Source organism: Phocoena phocoena, chromosome 8 (genome assembly GCF_963924675.1).
Source record: "Phocoena phocoena chromosome 8, mPhoPho1.1, whole genome shotgun sequence".
Classification (NCBI taxonomy): Eukaryota; Metazoa; Chordata; class Mammalia; order Artiodactyla; family Phocoenidae; genus Phocoena; species Phocoena phocoena.
The window spans coordinates 79304125-79323636 of NC_089226.1; the positions used below are offsets into that span (position 1 = coordinate 79304125).

Below are 19512 nucleotides of genomic sequence, written 5' to 3' on the forward strand. Positions count from 1 at the left end.
TGGGAATTTTTCAGGTCCATCAGATATCTAGTTGCTTCCCTCTGCTTCTTCCTACACAGTTGCTTTGGAAGGCCCATCTCTATACTCACTCATTTTGGGGGTTCATGGAAATATCTTGTCACCTAATTTTGATTAGATATTGTCACTGAGTTTTGGGGTTTGTACTCTAGATGTCTTGCAGAGAGAATTCAGAGAGATTAAAAACTTTGTCACCACCAACATTCCAGAATCCTCCTTGTTTACTTCATATCTTTATGTTTTATGGAGCTGTTCAGTTCCCTGCTGTAATGAGATTTTTTTTTTTTGTAAGACTTTACAGGACTATAGGGAAGCAGAAATTTGAAGAGAAGCCAAGAATAGCCATTGAGCAAATCTTCCTTGCTCATCTCTCACATCCTCTGATAGATCATATTCTTTCCCTCCACTAGGCCTTCTCACAAGCTATTTTTTTCTGCCTGCAATGTCCTTTAGCCTTCTAAGTAAATCCTACTCAATCTTCAGGTCCCCACATGACTGTCACTTCTTTACTCTCATAACACCTTGTACGTTAGCTTTGGAAGATAAATCACACTAATATGTCTTCTGCATAGACTGTAACCTCCATGAAGTGCAAGTACCGTGACTATTCTATTCACTTCTGCATCCTCAGTTCCTGGCCTGTTGTATGTGTCTAATAAATGATAATGGAAAAATAAATATCTGGATGTCTGATGAGTGACGGCATCTAGCAAGTCACATGTGGAAGCATCACAACTATAGTTAGAAATAATAAGCAATATGTGTTCCTTTAGATGGTTAACTATAAATTTTTTTGGTTTATTTTAGCTAGGAGAGCGTTTTCCATGTTAAAACTTAAAAAATAAAAATAAGATATGAACATTATGTTTTTGATACAATGGGATAAGTAATGATGTTCAAAAAAGGCATTCTTTCTTATATCTGACAATAAGAGTTTGCAGCAGGTCAACATTGGAGGTTGTAGCTGCTGGGGACAATAAATCCAGGTTGCAGGTTTAGAACATCTTTTCATATAAATAGTACTTCAAAAAAGAAAAAGATTACAAATAAATTCAGCATGATTTTCCAAGTGTGTGCCACTAACCAAAAGAGTATAAAATCTATCACCCAGGTTATAAAGAAAAAATCTAGTGAAAACAAAATTTCAGCATTCCATAAATACTGAAGGATTCAAATTTGTCACAAAACACTATTAATATCATGAAATGCCATGGTATCTATGACTGGCCGTCTAGATTAGGGTGAATCTAGTAAATTAGCATTCAAACCAATTCCATGAAACACAGTGCTACCTTAACATCATGATTTTAATGTACAGAAGATTTTGACAAAATTCTTGAATAGATGAGGAAAAATAGGGAAAGTTCTAATTAAATGTTGAGAATGACATGAATAGCTCAGTGAAAATACTTAGGCTTGTTTAATAACATCTTTGGCAAAAGCAGTATTATTTGTACAGTGACAATTACCTGCCCCAAGTACAATTACAAGCAAGTCTACACCATCAGATTTAGATGCTATACTGAGCCTGCTTCTTCCACTTTAGAACAATCTGCTCCTGCACCTCTATTGCATGACAGCTCCTGATAATCTGCTTGAGTTGTTTCCTTTCTTAGAACAACCTAAGAATATGTCACTAATAAAAGGTGCATGTAAGTACACCCTAATCTCACTAAGGCTCCACAAGCGGACTTTTAAAAAATTCTTTCTACACAGGCCAATGGATCATGCTTGCATTTATTTCTGCTATGTTTCATTGGAGATTTGGATTTGAGAAGGATAAGTGAAAGCTTAGAGTCATAGAAGCCTTCCTGGCATGACTCATTTCTATAAGGAGGTAGAAAGGTAAATCAAATGACATTTCTAAGATTTTTCCAGACTTATGCTATAACTATTAAGAGAAGGTTTTATGATTGGAACTGGCAAACTCCTTTCCTGGGATTTATCATTACGTGTGAGCATAGACTTTTAGGCTATACATCCCATACCGTGCCTAAGACACTTTAGGGCTATAAAATGTTTACCATCCCCTGCCAGTTAGCTCAGAGGGCTGGAGAACCGCTTTGAAGAAGCCAAGTCACAAGCCCCATCCCTGTAGAAAGCAGTTAGTGTCAAAGAAAAGATCTGTTCCCTGCCTAAAGCTTGCACCTTGAATCTCAGCCAGCTCTTGGCCACAGCAAAACTCAGTTCATTTACCCTTGATCGTAGGAGGAACCAGGAAAGAGAATGTAGATGGATCAAAGCAAAACCATCATCACTCTTGACAGAAAATCTAAATAAAGTCATTTCCTCCTGACAGTGTCAACAGCATCATCTTCTTAGAAGACATTATATATTTTATAATTTGATGAAATTACTCTTTTTGTATCCTAAATCCCTTCCTATATGTAGATTATTCTTGGAATGCTGACGTTGACAATAGTCTGAATCTGTATTATATATGGACCATGGAGTGACATGAACTTCATAGCGAACATGTATTTCTTGGCTATAGTCACAACAATATAATGGATTGCCTGACTCATACTTGAGTTGCAGCAGGCTATACATACCCTTTTCTCCTTTCACTAGGTCTCTTTCCAGTTCATGCCCACATATGGATGGCTCTTTAATTTTAATGAAAGTTATACCAGGCTTTCCACCTTAAATTTAAATGAGAAAAAAAAAATACAGAGCAAAATAGCTAGTTTCATTCTCAGTCCCAGAGAATGGGGAAGAAGCCCAACCTTTTCATTTCAGATTCCTCTGCCTCAAATACATCTCTCAGATATTCACATTTCTCCTTCCCTTATTTAATTCAGGTTTCTATGAAAAATTTCAGCTCTTTCTAGAGTACTTCCCAAAGCATCATTTCCACCATGATGTTCTCCTGGCCCCAAACCTTATCTCCTTGCCTTGCTTTATTTTCTTTATAGCACTTATCTCAATCTGATATTAGATTTGGTGATTACTTGTTTGTCCTTTTTGTTCCCTACTATATGAACTAATGCTAAAACAATACCTGGAATAGAATAAGTTTTTTCAATATATATTTATTGAAAATGACTTAATATGAACATAAATTAACAAATAGACATTATAACAGCAATAAAATGGCATGCATGTATAGTGACATATTTTCAAATCAGCTTTGGTTTATTTTGAGACACAGCTTCCTTCCAATTACCGATTGTTTCAATCTTCCAAGGAAAAGCCTTACAAAATCTGAATAACGGTTGCTTCTCTTGCCACAGAATTGCAAGTAATCTCTAGTTATTTTTTTAATTAACTTTTTATAACGTTTAAGTCAAGCTATTCTTTGGTAATAGAGGTAAAATTGACATAACATAAAACTAACCAATTTAACATGTGCATTTCTCTGTCATTCAGTACATTGGCAATGTTGTGAAACCATTACCTCTATTTAATTTTAATCTATTTTCATCAATGATGTTACTTTTTAAAAAACTTATTATTCATCTTGGAGTGGTAGAAAACTAACCCATTACATAGCAAAATGGTAAATAAAGGAAAGAATCAAGCATTTATCTCATCATCCCTATTTAAGCTATTATATGGGGTAAACAAATAGTAGATGAGGGAAAACAAATCTTTTTAAAAGTATTCCAACTGATAAATAAAAAGGAAATTATTAATTTGGTATTTCACTATTTGGAATCCCCAGTGAATTAGTGGGTCTAGCTATTGAGCATGAGTAACAAATATCACAAAAAGAAAGACATCTAGATATTCTGTGCCTTGTAATAAAAGAACACAATCACATCTACAGTTTTGTCAAATAGAGAAGAGAGAGTCTACCCAAGCCTCTGCGTTTAGCTGCCAATTTTCGAGAAACACAGAGGACAGGGAACATGTTGAACTACACCATGAGTATAAAATCTGCAAAGTCCAGGCTGTGAGGAACTCTATAGGGCAAATTCACTACCTTCTTCAAATAATAAATTGTAAGAAGTATAGGCTGGAAGAGAAACATATAGATTAAGAGACTTAAAAGACATAACAATTGTTTTTAATGGGCAAGATTAAACATAGTGTCTTAGGATACATGTTCAGGGAATAAAAATGTAAAGAAATGCAAAGAAATGATAAATATAGAAGTCACAGTCATGGTTATTCTAGAGAAGAGAGAAAGGATGGTGACTGGGACAGGGCATATGTTTGAACTTAAAGTTCTGTTTCTTGATCTGAGTGAAGTTACAAGAGTGTAATTAAAACTTCATTAAGTTCTCCCTAAGATCAGGAATAAGACAGAATGCTGTTTTTTACCACTTATATTCAACATTGTACTAGAAGTTTCGACAAGAGCAATTAGGCAAAAAATAGAAATAAAGGCATCCAAATGATAAAGGAAGAAGTAAATCTATCTCTCTTTCCAGATGGCATGATCCTGTATGTAAAAAACCCAAAAGAATGCACAAAAAAGTTACTGAAGCTAATAAATGAATGCAACAAAGTTTGAGGATACAAGATCCATGCAGAAAAGTCAGTTGTTTTATGTATATCAGCAACGAACAGTCTGAAAAGGAAATTAAGAAAACAATTCCATTTACAATAACATCTAGAAGAATAAAATACCTATGAATAAATTTAACCAAGGAAGTGAAAGACTTGTAAAATGAAAACTACAAAATGTTGCTGAATGAAATTAAAGATCTAATAAATGGAAGGACATCCTATATTCATGAATTATAAGACATAATATAATTAAAGATATCAATACTAACCAAAGTGGGCTACAGAGTCAATGCACTCCTTGCCAAAATTCCAACGGCCTTTTGGCATAAATGGAAAACTCAATCCTCAAATTGATAGGAAATTGCAAGGGGTTCTGAGTAGCCAAAGCAATATTGAAAAGAATAAAGTTGGAGGACTTACCCTTCCTGATTTTAAAACTTACTACAAATCAACAGTAATCAAAATATTGTGGTACTGGGATAAGGATAGACATGTAGACTAATGGAATATAAGTGAAAGTGCAGAAATAAACCCGTACATCTATAGTTGATTGATTTTTAACAAGGGTGCTGAAACCATTCAATGGGGAAAGAATACTCTCTTCAACAAATGGTACTAGGACAACTGTATACCCACATGCAAAAGAATGAACTGGGACCTCTTACACCACTTATAAAAAAATAATTCCAAGTGGATCAATTAAAGAGCTAAAATCATTAAATTCTTAAGAGAAAACATAGGGGTAAATATTCATGACCTTGAATTAGGCAGTGGATTCATACATATAACACCAAAAACAGCAAAAAATATAAATTAATAGGACTTCATCAAAATTAAAAACTTTGAACATCAAAGGACATTCCAAGAAAATGAAAAGACAACCTACAGAAGAGGCAAAGATATTTGCAAATCATGTATCTAAGGATCTAGTATCTCAGATATATAAAGAACTCTTACAACTTAACAAAAAAAAGAGAGACAATTTTAAAATGGGAAAAATACTTGAATACATTTCTTTAAAGTAGATATACAAATGCCCAACAAGCACAAATGCTCAACATCTTTAGTCATTAGGATATCACAAATCAAACCCACAAGCTACCACTTCACACCGACTAAGATGGCTATAAATAATTTTAAAAAAACAAACAACAGACAACAAGTGTAGTGAGGATGTGGAGAAATTGGAACCCTCACACATTGCTGGTGAGAATGTAAAATGGCTCAGCTGTTGTGGCAAACAATTTGGTGTTTCCTCAAAAAGTTAAAGATATAATTATGACATAATTCCATAATTCCACTCCTAAGTATTACCCCCAAAAAAATTTGAGAACAGTTATTCAAATAAATGCATGTTCTTGAACATGTTCACTTGTTCAAACCAGCAATATTCACAATAACCAAAGAGTGGCAACAGCGCAAATGTCCATCAAATGATGAATGGATAGAAACATTGTGGTATATCCATACAATAGGACATTATTCAACCATAAAAGAGAATGAAGTACTGATACATGCTACAACATGGATGAATCTCAAAAATATTATGTTAAGTCAAAGAAGCCAGACACAAGAAGTCACATATTGTATGATTCTATTTACATTAAATAGCCAAAAGAGGTAAATCCATAGAGATAGAAAGCAGATTGTTGTTTGCCAGAGACTGGAAAGAGGACAGAATGGGAAGAAACTGCTTAATGGGTAAGAGGTTTTAGTTTGGAGTGATGGAAGTGTTTGGAAACTAGATAGAAAGAGGTGTTGGTTACCAACATTGTAAATGTTCTAAATGCTTCTGAAGTGTTCACTTTAAAGTGGTTCATTTTATGTTCTATAAATTCTGCCTCAATGAATCATTTTTTCAACTGCACTAAGCTACTAAAATACATAACCTACACCCATATACACCTCTTTATAAATTCTGCACTCTTTTTTGGAGAGGAGAAGAGAAATGAGGAGATGCTGATTCTGAAACGGTTACTTTGGACAAAGAAAGGTCAGACTCTTTTCCTGACTCATAGTCATTATGGTAATTATTTCATAAAGTGAAGTTTCCATTTGCCCCATGTCTCAAGTTCATTCTAACATATTTCCTCTGACTTAGTGACAGCCTGTTTAAACACGTTTCTTGTATTTTACAGACACACTTGGCAAGTGCAAGACAAAATTGACGCAAACAATGTGGCTTACACAACTGGGAAGCTAAGCTTTCACACTGATTATCCAGCCCTCCATCATCCACCTGGGGTAAGGTGAGACTCAACATATTTTCCACAAGGCAGGCCAAGGACTAATATCCTCCTACATTTTGAGCCTAGAAGATTATATGTTTCACTAGCTAATTTGTCTTATGTAGATCTTTCTCCAAACACAATCCAAACTCAGAAAATCTCTGTACTTAAATCCTGAATAGCCTCATATTCCCAAGGAATAGAAGATTTTCATGTTTTTGTTTTGTTTTGTTTTGTTTTGTTTTAACATTTCTTCATTTCTCCCTGGAAATAACTATTGGCATTTGTTGCTTTGCCAAGACATTTTACCACAGTGGTATATCTTGAGGTCTTTTTGAATATTTACCATTCCCAAGAGAGTTAAAAGAGAAAATAAAACCAGGGAACACAATGTAGAGTTTTTCCCACAAAGTCACATGGCCACCATTCATATCAGTTAGCTATTGCTGCAAAAAAAAAACCCCACTCCATAACTTCACAGCTTAAAAGGACAGCCATTTACTTAGCTCATGTCTTTACAATTTGGGCTATGTTCAGCTGGGTAGTTCTGCAGTTGCTGAGTCTGCTAGGGACTGGTTGACCTAGGTGGTAGCTGAGATGACTTGCCCCTGCTCCATTTGAGCTGTCATCCTCTCCCCTCAATCAGCAGAATGTCATCTCTGCCATGTTTTATTGGTCAAAGCAGGTCATAAGTTTAGCCCAGATTCAAGGGGTGAGGAAATAGAGGCCACCTTTTATGGGAGAAGCTGCAAAGATGTACTACAAAGGAGTATGAATACAAGAAGCAGAATAACCCTGTCTGGTTGTGGAAATCATCTACTCTCCCAGCTATCAGATACTTCACTGAGCAAGAAGATGTTCACCATGGAACCACAAATCCTCCAGATTTTCTGGAAGCCTCCTCTTCCACTACATTGTTACAAAATTACCATTTTACTAAACCAGCTACATTTTTACAAAAGCATCATTTTGTTAAACCAAGAAATAAATGGTCAGGAAACTACCTTTGAAAAGATATTTTATTCCTATTTTTAGAGCTAAATGAGACTAAATGAAATAGCCACACAGAAATTTATATCTTCAACAGTAAATGGAAATTTGGGGCAGTTCTCTAGCTAATGAAGGTGAAATGAGGGAAAATCAAAATTCCTGTGTTTTTCATCATATTGACTGGACACATTTTCCCTGTGTCTTTGTTACCCATTGTCCTCATCAGTATTAACTAAGCTAGTCTAGTATTTGCCTTCACATATTTTATTTTGTTGATTGTAAAACACCACATGATTTCTCTGAACTAAATGATGACAGTGAAATGACCCACAATAGTCACCTTTTTGGGTAGGGATTGAGGGGAAGGCACACAATGTGATTTGTTTTAAATGTGGTCCAGAAATTTTCTAAAACCCTGAGGGTTAAAAGCCAAACTAATCAGCTCAGTTCATCTGCCAAAGACAGGTTGGAGAAGTTAAATGGAATAAAGTTTTAAAAATTAGACTAGAAAACTAGATTCTATTTGAATTTTTAAATTATCTGCTTTTTATGAGTTTATGTTTGTTTCTGGGTTAAAATTAAAAGCCTATGGAAAAGGGATTAAATGACTTCATAAATGTCCCTGAAGTATAACGCTTGACATTTTCATAGCATTTTATATTTTTTTCTGCATTTTATATTCTTTCAAAGCATTTTTACTTATATTGCTTTATTTGATGCCTCTTAGAATTCCTTTAAGGTAGACAGGAGACATCATGTCTTTTTATGGTAAATGATGAAATGGTACCCAGCATGGTTAAATACTTTCACAGGGTGACATCTGATTAATAGGGAACTTGAACTTGAAACCAGGCCTCCATCAAGTTTTTTCACCACACCATAGGGATCTTGAGTTGGACTTTCTAATTACCATAACTTCTATAAAATGTTGTTTATTTATAGACATTGTCATATATTACAAACTCTTGAAATACAGGAATTGAATCATACTTCCATAAATTTCAAGACTTAACCCAGCACCTTGCATGTAATAGAGACTTAATAAATATGCCAAAAAGAGGTTTAAAAATGCCACAAAATTGTACCAATCTCTAACAGCAAGTGCAATATCCAAATCTAAGTGATCTGATAGGAGATTTTTAAATAAAAAATGATTCCTGAAATGTCTAGATTCTGGTAAAATAATGAATAAAATGTAGCCACCTGCTTGTGCTATTGTTTAAATTTCCATTTTGAATTATTCAGGGATTAAACCAAAGTTTGAGCTCTTTTATAACAAATAAAATAAATCAATGCTCTTTTCAGTACAGATGAAATGATCTGGATAATGAGTTACCTGTTAAGAGTTCAGTTTGATCAATTTCAATCACGTGGGGGAGGATAAGGAGACATCTTTAATGAAACACAGATGTTGCTTCCTTCACTGTCTTTGTCTGGGCCAAAAGTCACATGCTGCCATAAAGTAACATTTAAAAAGAAAATATTTTTGGTTCTGAATGACTTACATGACATCAAATTTGGTTTTATACACATCAGGTGTGTATTTACCTTTTGAATTCATGATGAAAGTATTGTCTGGCTCCATCTTTTTTTTCTTTCATAAGATGGCATTAAAATGTAAATGTACAAAAGAAGATTATTAGTTGGCCTTGCCACATGTAAAAGACATCAGCTGACCTTTTTTTTTAAGATTGGTATTTGCAATATTCTGTGACTTCATTATGGCAGAGTATAAAAGGATTTAAAGAACACTCAGATTCTCCCAAAGACAAAGTTATGCTATTGCTTTGCCTTCTTGGAGTTTGGAAGGCTTGAGTTTGATATTTCCATTTCATCTTCTTTTTAATCATGCTGTTTCACCCCTCATTACCCTGGCGATGAGATAATTCTCTACAATGACTTGGTCAGCTTATACACATATTTTTTCAAGCTTAAAAAAAATGGCATAAGTTTAAGGACTGAACCATTATTCATTTAGATCAGTTATCTCCTAATAGCAGAAAATAAGGTATTATCAACCTGTAATGGAACGTTAAGTTTACAAAACACATAAACACACACACCACATAATACCAAATTAGTAAGAGTACTATAAAGGGACTTCTCCTATTACAGGAAAGGAACTTGCTGTATGAGGACTTTGAAGCAAATAGGCTGAGGTTTGAACATTAGCTTTGCCATGTATTAGCAGAGTTCTTACCAGCTGGCCAGTGTTTACACCTGACTCTCAGTTTCTTCATCTATATAATGGAGATGAAATTATCGAATTCTAAGGACTGTTGTGAGTAATTAATAAATATGCATTATAACATCATAATTTAAGATCAAGTATGTATAAAATTTTAAATATTGAGAAATTTTGTGTGGACTTGGGAGGAGGCAGAATTTGTGTTCTAGATCTGCACTATCCAATGTAGTAGTCACTAGTCATCTGTGATTGTTTACATTGTAATTTAAGCTAATTAAGTCACACTAACCACATTTCAAGTGCACAGTAGTTGTATAGGACTAGGGACTACTATATTGGGCAGCACAGAAGAACATTTCCATCAACACAGAAAGTTCTAATGAGCAGCACTGCCCTAGCCATCTACAGAGATAACCAAGCCAAATAGATATTTTCCCCCCTTATACTGATATCCCCCTAGTCCGAGTATTTGATCATATTTGCCTCTTCCTTTCTACAAGAACTGTCAGACACTGCCTTTTATTTTTATTTTATTCAGTAAAGAGGAAGTTTTAGTTTATAGTATTAGTTTCTTTAAGCTAAATAGTGTTAATTTCTTTAAACAGAAAAATTACTGTCTAAATTTAGGTATTAAAAATTTAGGTATTCAGGGCTTCCCTGGTGGCGCAGTGGTTGAGAGTCCGCCTGCCGATGCAGGGGACAAAAGTTCGTGCCACGGTCTGTGAAGATCCCACATGCCGCGGAGCGGCTGGGCCCGTGAGCCATGGCCACTAAGTCTGCATGTCCGGAGCCTGTGCTCTGCAAGGGGAGAGGCCACAACAGTGAGAGGCCCACGTACCGCAAAAAAAAAAAAAAAAAATTTAGGTATTCAAAATCACCCACCCATGCTGACTTACCAAAAAGAATCATATAACCGAGGAAAACAAATCAGCTCCATTCAGAAGAATATTGTTAAAATATTACTACATTTAGTTTTTCAAAATGAAATAATGTTAAACATTTTCCCCTAACTCTTAGTAAAAGTAACTAACATTCCTTTTGGTTTCTCATTCCCAGTGTACCTTGGGCTTATTCATCCTCATAGCCACATCCTTCCTCATTCCCTTATCATTATGCTTGAACTACTGCATTAGATTCTCAAGTAGTTACTCTCTCACTAGTTTCCCCCCTTAAAAAATGTATCTCTTGTCAACACCACTAGACTAATAATTTCCAACTCAGTCTTGACTACATTACTTCCATATTCAAAAGACTTTAACAATTCCCCTCTGTGCACAAGAAAGTCCAATATCTTTCATCTGACATTCCAGACTCTCCTGATGAAATCCTAGATTACCTTTCCAGCTGGATCTACTATTCCCAGTTGTGACCCTCTACCATAGCCAAACTTTTTGAGACCCAGTGAAGTATGCATTTTTGCATACCCATCAACACTACCACCTGATTAGCTCTTGCCATTCCGTTCTGTGTATCCAAAATTTTATCCATCCTCCTTTGCCCATGTTAAATCCTACCTCTGTAAAGTCAACACAGAGTGCTTACTCAAAAGATCACTGCTCTTATGATCTGTGCCTTTTGTTTACTAATGAACATTATATGCCTGTGCCCTTGTCTTCAACTGTAACAATGTTTGAACTATAAATTATTGATTACAAGCAACTTTTTCTCCCTAACCTCTTTCTCTGTTGTCACCAAAGAGACAGATATAAAAGGTTTGCTGATTTTAATTCAATTACCTTTATGAATCTTTCCTTAAAAATGTCAAAAATGTTAAGTGCATACCATTTTAAAACATAGTTCTCTGTTTCTTTTCATAGGTTCAGCTTCTGCACTGCATAAAGCAAACAGTCACTGGGGGTGATTCAGAAATTGTAGATGGATTTAACGTATGCCAAAAGCTCAAGGAAAAAAATCCTTGGGCATTCCAGATTCTGTCCTCCACCTTTGTGGACTTTACAGACATTGGAGTGGATTACTGCGATTTCTCCGTACAATCCAAACACAAAATTATAGAGTAAGTACTGTTTCTAAATTTGTCAGAGCAGTAAAACTGTTGACAGCAAATGCTTCATTAACCTAAAGCTTAAACAACAGAAAAATTCAGTTAACTCATGAACTTTAGTTTTTATTAACTGTTTACTCCAGTTCTTGAATGAAAGAGGAAAAAATAACACTATCACCATTAAAAAAATTCTTTATCAAATTCCCTGTTCTTAATCAATATAAGAAGAGTAACTAAGACTTCATGTATACTTCATTTTAAAAATATAAGTTCTACAGAGTTATAATCAGTGTGATTGTACGTTAATCAGGACCCTTTCAGAAGTGAAAAAAATATAACTCAAATTAGGTAGGTCCAGGAGTTTTAAAATGTCATCTGATATTGATCTCTTTTTTTCCTTCACCTCTTAGCCAACATATCCTCTGTGTTGGCTTCATTTTCAAAGATAATCAATAGAAGCTCCAAGTTTTCATTGTTATTAGAGCTGGTAATCACAGCACACAGAAAACACTTACTTCCCAATAGCTAACACAAAGATGTAGATTCGCTGCTCAACATGTGTTCAAGTCTATACTGGAAGCAATCACCACGGCTAGGAAGTCAGAGAATTTTGACTGGCTGTCCCTGGATCACATGTTCACCTCTGGAGTAAGGTCAGGCTCACCCAAACTACAAGGGCTGAGAATGAAACAGTGACATCTCCCCAGACTGATGCCAAAAACTCATATATTCCCTACACAGAATGTTTTGTGTGCTTTTTTCATTTAACATTATTTCACAATAATTTTTAAAGTATCTACAAGGACCACACATGTATTCTCTTATATGAGAATTATCCTACATTGTGTTTATAGGACATGTTTTATTTAATCCAACCTCAGTTAATGAATGCTGGGGTGTTTTCCAATTTTATAAATGAGTTTGTATTCTTCTTTTAGGAGAAATAACCAAATAATATGAAAATAAACTCATTTAATAAATAATCAAATCCTCAGTATACTAACTCAGCTTTCTTATATACACATATGATCTTCATTTATTCATTCAACAAATATTTACTGAAGCCAGTCACTCTTCTAGGTGCTTGGGATACATCAGTGGACAAAACAAAGATTCCTGCCTTCATGTAGCTTACTTTCTAATAGGGGAGGGGAGAATCAGGAATTTTAAAATATATGATTAAATTGCAATGACTATTAAAACATTTTAAATGCTTAAGAAAACAGGAAAAGTAAGGCAGGATAGGGGAATCTGTAGAGCCAAAGACTTAGGGAGGATAAAATTTGTATCATTAAATAGTGTGTCAAGGATAAGCTTTACTGAGTAGGCGATATTTCAGCAAAAATTTAAAGGAGTGAGGGAGTTTTTCCAGAAGATGAGCAGCTAGAGAAAAGTTCCTAGGATAACCCTAAGAAGATGCTGGGTGTGTTCAAGGGACAGCAATGAGGCCAATGGGGGGATAGTATTACAAAAGGAGGCCAGGTGGGTGTAAGTTTATATAGAGTCTTACTAGTCATTGTAATAACATTAGCTTTAATTCTTAGTGAAAAAAGGGCTTGCTGGAAGATTTTGACCAAAAGAGAGGCATCTATATTTATATAAAGTCATTTACATTTTAAGTGGATCACCATGGTTGCTGTGCTGAATATAGTGTACAAGAGCAAGGGCAGCAGCAGGAAGACCAGCTTGGAAGCTCCTACACTATCAGAGGTCAGAAATGAGGGTAACTTGAACATGAGTGGTCCAGGTGGCGATAGCAGCAGTATGGAGAAGGGTCTGCTTGGGGATATATTTTGCATATCGAAACAGCATATTTTCATGACAGATTGAATGATGGTGTGAGAGAAAGACACATGTCAAAAATAAATCCTAGTTCATAATAACATACCCTGAGAAGTAGGTCATTGAGGTGGGAAAAAGAAAATAGCTCCTGAGATTCCCAGTTTTAACAGGACAGCTTTCACTGTTTAAAAGTTAACTTAGAGGGCAAACAGCAGAAGCAAGAACTACTGTCCTGCAGCCTGTGAAACAAAAACCACATTCACAGGATAGACCAAATGAAAAGGCAGACGATTATGTACCAGATGAAGGAACAAGGTAAAACCCCAGAAAAACAACTAAAGTAAGTGGAGATAGGCGAACTTCCAGAAGAAGAATTCAGAATAATGATAGTGAAGATGATCCAGGACCTCGGAAAAAGAATGAAGGCAAAGATCGAGAAGGTGCAAGAAATGTTTAACAAAGACCTACAAGAATTAAAGAACAAAGACCTAGAAAAATTAAAGAACAAACAAACAGAGATGAACAATAAAATAACTGCAATGAAAAATACACTAGAAGGAATCAATAGCAGAATAACTGAGGCAGAACAACAGATAAGTGACCTGGAAGACAGAATTATGGAATCCACTGTTGCAAAACAGAAAAAAAAAAAAAAAGAATGAAAAGAAATGAAGACACCATAAGGGACCTCTAGGACAACATTAAACACACCAACATTCACATTATAGGGGTTTCAGAAGGAGAACAGAGAGAGAAAGGACCTGAGAAAATATTTGAAGAGATTGTAGTCAATGACTTCCCTAACATGGGAAAGGAAATAGCCACCCAACTCCAGGAAGCGCAGAGTCCCAGGCAGGAAAACCCAAGGAGAAACACGCTGAGATACATAGTAAACAAATTGACAAAAATTAAAGACAAAGAAAAATTATTAAATGCAAAAAGGGAAAAATAACATACAAGGGAACTCCCATAAGGTTAACAGCTAATTTTTCAGCAGAAACTCTACAAGCCAGAAGGGAGTGGCACGATATATTTAAAGTGATGAAAGGAAAGAACGTACAACAAACATTACTCTATCCATCAAGGAACTCATTCAGATTCGATGGAGAAATCAAAAGCTTTACAGACAAGCAAAAGCTAAGAGAATTCAGCACCACCAAACCAGCTCTACAACAAATGCTAAAGGAACTTTTCTAACTGGGAAACACAAGATAAGAAAAGGACCTACAAAAACAAAAACAAAACAATTAAGAAAATGGTAATAGGAACAGAGATATCAATAATTACCTTAAATGTGAATGCATTAAAAGCTCCAACCAAAAGACACAGACTGGCTGACTGGATATGAAAACAAGACCCATATATATGCTGTCTACAAGAGACCCACTTCAGATCTAGAGACACATACACACTGAAAGTGAGGGGGTGGAAAAAGATATTCAATGCAAATGGAAATCAAAAGAAAGCTGGAATAGCAATACTCATATCAGTTAAAATAGACTTTAAAATAAAGAATGTTACATGAGACAAGGAAGGACATTACATAATGTCAACAGATCAATCCAAGAAGAAGATATAACAATTCTAAGTATATATGCACCCAACATAGGAGCACCTCACTACATAAGGCAAATGTTAACAGCTATAAAAGAGGAAATCAACAGTAACACAATAATATTGGGGGACTTTTAACACCTCACTTACACCAATGGCCAGATGATCCAGACAGAAAATTAATAAGGAAACACAAGCTTTAAATGACACAATAGAACAGATATATTTAATTGATATTTATGGGACATTCCATCCAAAAACAGCAGATTACACTTTCTTCGCAATTGCACATGGCACATTCTCCAGTATGGGTCACTTCTTGGGTCACAAATCAAACCTTGGTAAATTTAAGAAAATTGACATCATATCAAGCATATTTTCTGACAATGACACTATGAGATTAGAAATCAATTACAGGGAAAAAACGTTAAAAACACAAACACATGGAGGCTAAACAACACGTTACTAAATAACAAAGAGATCAGTGAAAAAATCAAAGAGAAAATCAAAAAATACCTAGAGACAAATGACAATGAAAATATGAAGATTCAAAACCTCTGGGATGCATCAAAAGCAGTTCTAACAGGGAAGTTTATAGCAATACAATCCTACCTCAAGAAACAAGAAAAACTTCAAATAAACAATCTAGCAATACATCTAAAGGAACTAGAGAAAGAAGAACAAACAAAACCCAAAGTTAGTAGAAGGAAAGAAATCATAAAGATCAGAGCAGAAATCAATGAAATAGAAACAAAGAAAACAATGGAAAAGATCAATAAAACTAAAAGCTGGTTCTTTGAGAAGATAAACAAAATTGATAAAACATTAGCCAGACTCATCAAGAAAAAGAGGGTGTGGACTGGGCTTCCCTGGTGGTGCAGTGGTTGAGAGTCCGCCTGCCGATGCAGGGGACACAGGTACGTGCCCCGGTGTGGGAAGATCCCACATGCCATGGAGCGGATGGGCCCCTGAGCCATGGCCGCTGAGCCTGCATGTCCAGAGCCTGTGCTCCACAACGGGAGAGGCCACAGCAGTGAGAGGCCCGCGTACCACAAAAAAAAGAGGGAGAGGACTCAAATCAATAAAATTAGGAATGAAAAAGGAGAAGTTACAACGGACACCACAGAAATACAAAGCATCCTAAGAGACTACTACAATCAACTCTATGCCAATAAAATGGACAACCTGGAAGAACTGGACAAATTCTTAGAAAGGTATAAGCTTACAAGACTGAAACAGGAAGAAAGAGAAAATAGGAGCACACCAATCACAAGTAATGAAATTGAAACTGTGATTAAAAATCTTCCAACAAACAAAAGCCCCAGACCAGACAGCTTCACAGGAGAATTCTATCACACATTTAGAAAAGAGCTAACACCAATCCTTCTCAAACTCTTCCAAAAAATTGCCGAGGAAGGAACACTCCGAAACTCATTCTATGAGGCCACCATCACCCTGATACCAAAACCAGACAAAGATACTACAAAAAAAGAAAATTACAGACCAGTATCACTTATAAATATACATGCAAAAATCCTCAACAAAATACTAGCAAACAGAATCCAACAACACATTAAAAGAATCATACACCATGACCAAGTGGAATTTATCCCATGGATGCAAGGATTCTTCAATATACGCAAATCAATCAATGTGATACACCATATTAACAACTTGAAGAATAAAAACCATATGATCATCTCAATAGATGCAATAAAAGCTTTTGACAAAATTCAACACCCATTTATGATAAAAACTCTCCAGAAAGTGGGTAAACCGTGGGAACCTGCCTCAACAGAATAAAGGCCATATTTGACAAACCCACAGCAAACATCGTTCTCAATTGTGAAAAACTGAAAGCATTTCTCTAGATCAGGAACAAGACAAGGATGTTCACTCTTGTCACTATTAATCAACAGAGTTTTGGAAGTTCTAGCCATGGCAATCAGAGAAAAAAAAAGAAATAAAAGGATACAAATTGGAAAAGAAGAAGTAAAACTGTCATTGTTGCAGGTGACATGATACTACACATCGATAATCCTAAAGGTGCCACCAGAAAACCACTACAGCTAATCAATGAATTTGGTAAATTTGCAGGATACAAAATTAATGCACAGAAATCTCTTGCAATCCTATACACTAACAATGAAAGATCAGAGGGAGAAATTAAGGAAACAATCCCATTCACCATTGCAAAAAAAGAATAAAATACCTAGGAATAAACTTACCTATTAAGGTAAAAGACCTGTACTCAGAAAACTATAAGACACTGATGAAAGAAATCAAAGATGATACAAACCAATGGAGAGATATACCACGTTCTTGGATTGGAAAAAACAATATTGTGAAAATGATTATACTACCCAAAGCAATCTACAGATCCAATGCAATCCCTATCAAATTACCAATGGCATTTTTTTACAGAATTCATACAAAAAATCTTAAAATTTGTATGGAGACACAAATGACCGGAATAGCCAAAGCAGTTTTTAGGGAAATAAACGGAGCTGGAGGAATCAGACTCCCTGACTTCAGACTTTACTACAAAGCTGCAGTAATCAAGACAGTATGGTACTGGCACAAAAACAGAAACATGGATCCATGGAACAGGATAGTGACCCAAGAGATAAACCCACGCACCTATGCTCAACTAAACTATGACAAAGGAGGCAAGGAAATATAATGGAGAAAAGAGAGTCTCTTCAATAAGTGGTGCTGGGAAAACTGGACAGCTACATGTAAAAGAATGAAATTGGAACACTCCCTAACACCATAAACAAAAATAAGCTCAAAATGGATTAAAGACCAAAATGTAAGACCGAACACTATAAAACTCTTAGAGGAAAACATAGGAAGAACACTCTTTGACATAAATCACAGCAAGTTCTTTTCTGACCCACCCACTGGAGTAATGGAAATAAAAACAAAAATAAACAAATGGGAACAAATGAAACTTAAAAGCTTTTGCACAGAGTGAAGTAAGTCAGAAAGAGAAAAACAAATATCATATATTAAAGCATATATGTGGAATCTAGATAAATGGTACAGCTGAGCCAGTTTGAAATGCAGAAATGAGACACAGATGTAGAGAACAAACGTATGGACAAAAAGAGGGAAAAGCAGGGGGGTGGGTGGTGGTGGTGGGATGAATTGGGGTTTGGGATTGACATACATACACTAATATGTATAAGATGGATAACTAATAAGAACCTGCTTTATAAAAAATAAAATATAATAAAATTCAAGAAAAAAGAGAAAATGAATGGTAAGATTGTAGATTTAAACATGACCTTATCAATAATGACATTAAATATAAATGGGCTGAATACAACAATTAAAAAAAAAGTTACCTTAAAACCCTATGACAAATTACCATTTTGTTGTGACACAATATGGGTGCAGACTCTTCAGGGCTAGAGAACAGAGGCAAAAAAACAAAAACGAAAAGAAAAAAACACTTAGCTATTGAGTGATTTTTTTTTTTAACAGCTTTACTGGAGTATAATTGCATTACAATGGTGTATTAGTTTCTGTTTTATTACAAAGTGAATCAGCTATACATATACATATATCCCCGTATCTCCTCCCACTTGTGTCTCCCTCCCTCCCTCCCAATCCCACCCCTCTATATGGTCACAAAGCACCGAGCTTATCTACCTGTAACTATGCAGCTGCTTTCCACTAGCTATCTATTTTACATTTGGTAGTATATATAAGTCCGTGCCACTCTCTCATTTCATACCAGCTTACCCTTCCCCCTTCTCCTGTCCTCAAGTCCATTGTCTATGTCTGCATCTTTATTCCTGTCCTGATCCTAGGTTTCTCAGAAACTTTTTTTTTTTTAGATTCCATATATATGTGTTAGCATACGGTATTTGTTTTTCTCTTTCTGACTTACTTCACTCTGTATGACAGACTCTAGGTCTATCCACCTCATTACAAATAGCTCAATTTCGTTTCTTTTTATGGCCAAGTAATATTCCATTGTATATATGTGCCACATCTTCTTTATCCATTCATCTGTCAGTGGACACTTAGGTTGCTTCCATGTCCTGGCTATTGTAAATAGAGCTGCAATGAACATTGTGGTACATGACTCTTTTTGAAATATGGTTTTCTCAGGGTATATGCCCAGTAGTGAGATTGCTGGGTCGTATGGTAGTTCTAGTTTTAGTTTTCTAAGGAAACTCCATACCGTTCTCCATAGTGGCTGTATCAATTTACATTCCCACCAACAGCGCAAGAGGGTTCCCTTTTCTCCACACCTGCTCCAGCATTTATTGTTTGCAGATTTT

The 19512-nt window shown here is 35.5% G+C and overlaps 1 protein-coding gene across 1 annotated transcript in view; it reads left to right on the forward strand.

Annotated features, from left to right (window-relative positions):
* The window catches only part of BBOX1 (gamma-butyrobetaine hydroxylase 1), a 74229-nt gene that overhangs the window by 42343 nt on the left and 12374 nt on the right, over positions 1-19512 (forward strand). Inside the window, exons 5-6 of the mRNA XM_065882174.1 lie at positions 6612-6717; positions 11697-11893. Coding sequence (XP_065738246.1) covers positions 6612-6717; positions 11697-11893 — 303 coding nt within the window. The remainder of the gene's footprint in view (positions 1-6611; positions 6718-11696; positions 11894-19512) is intronic.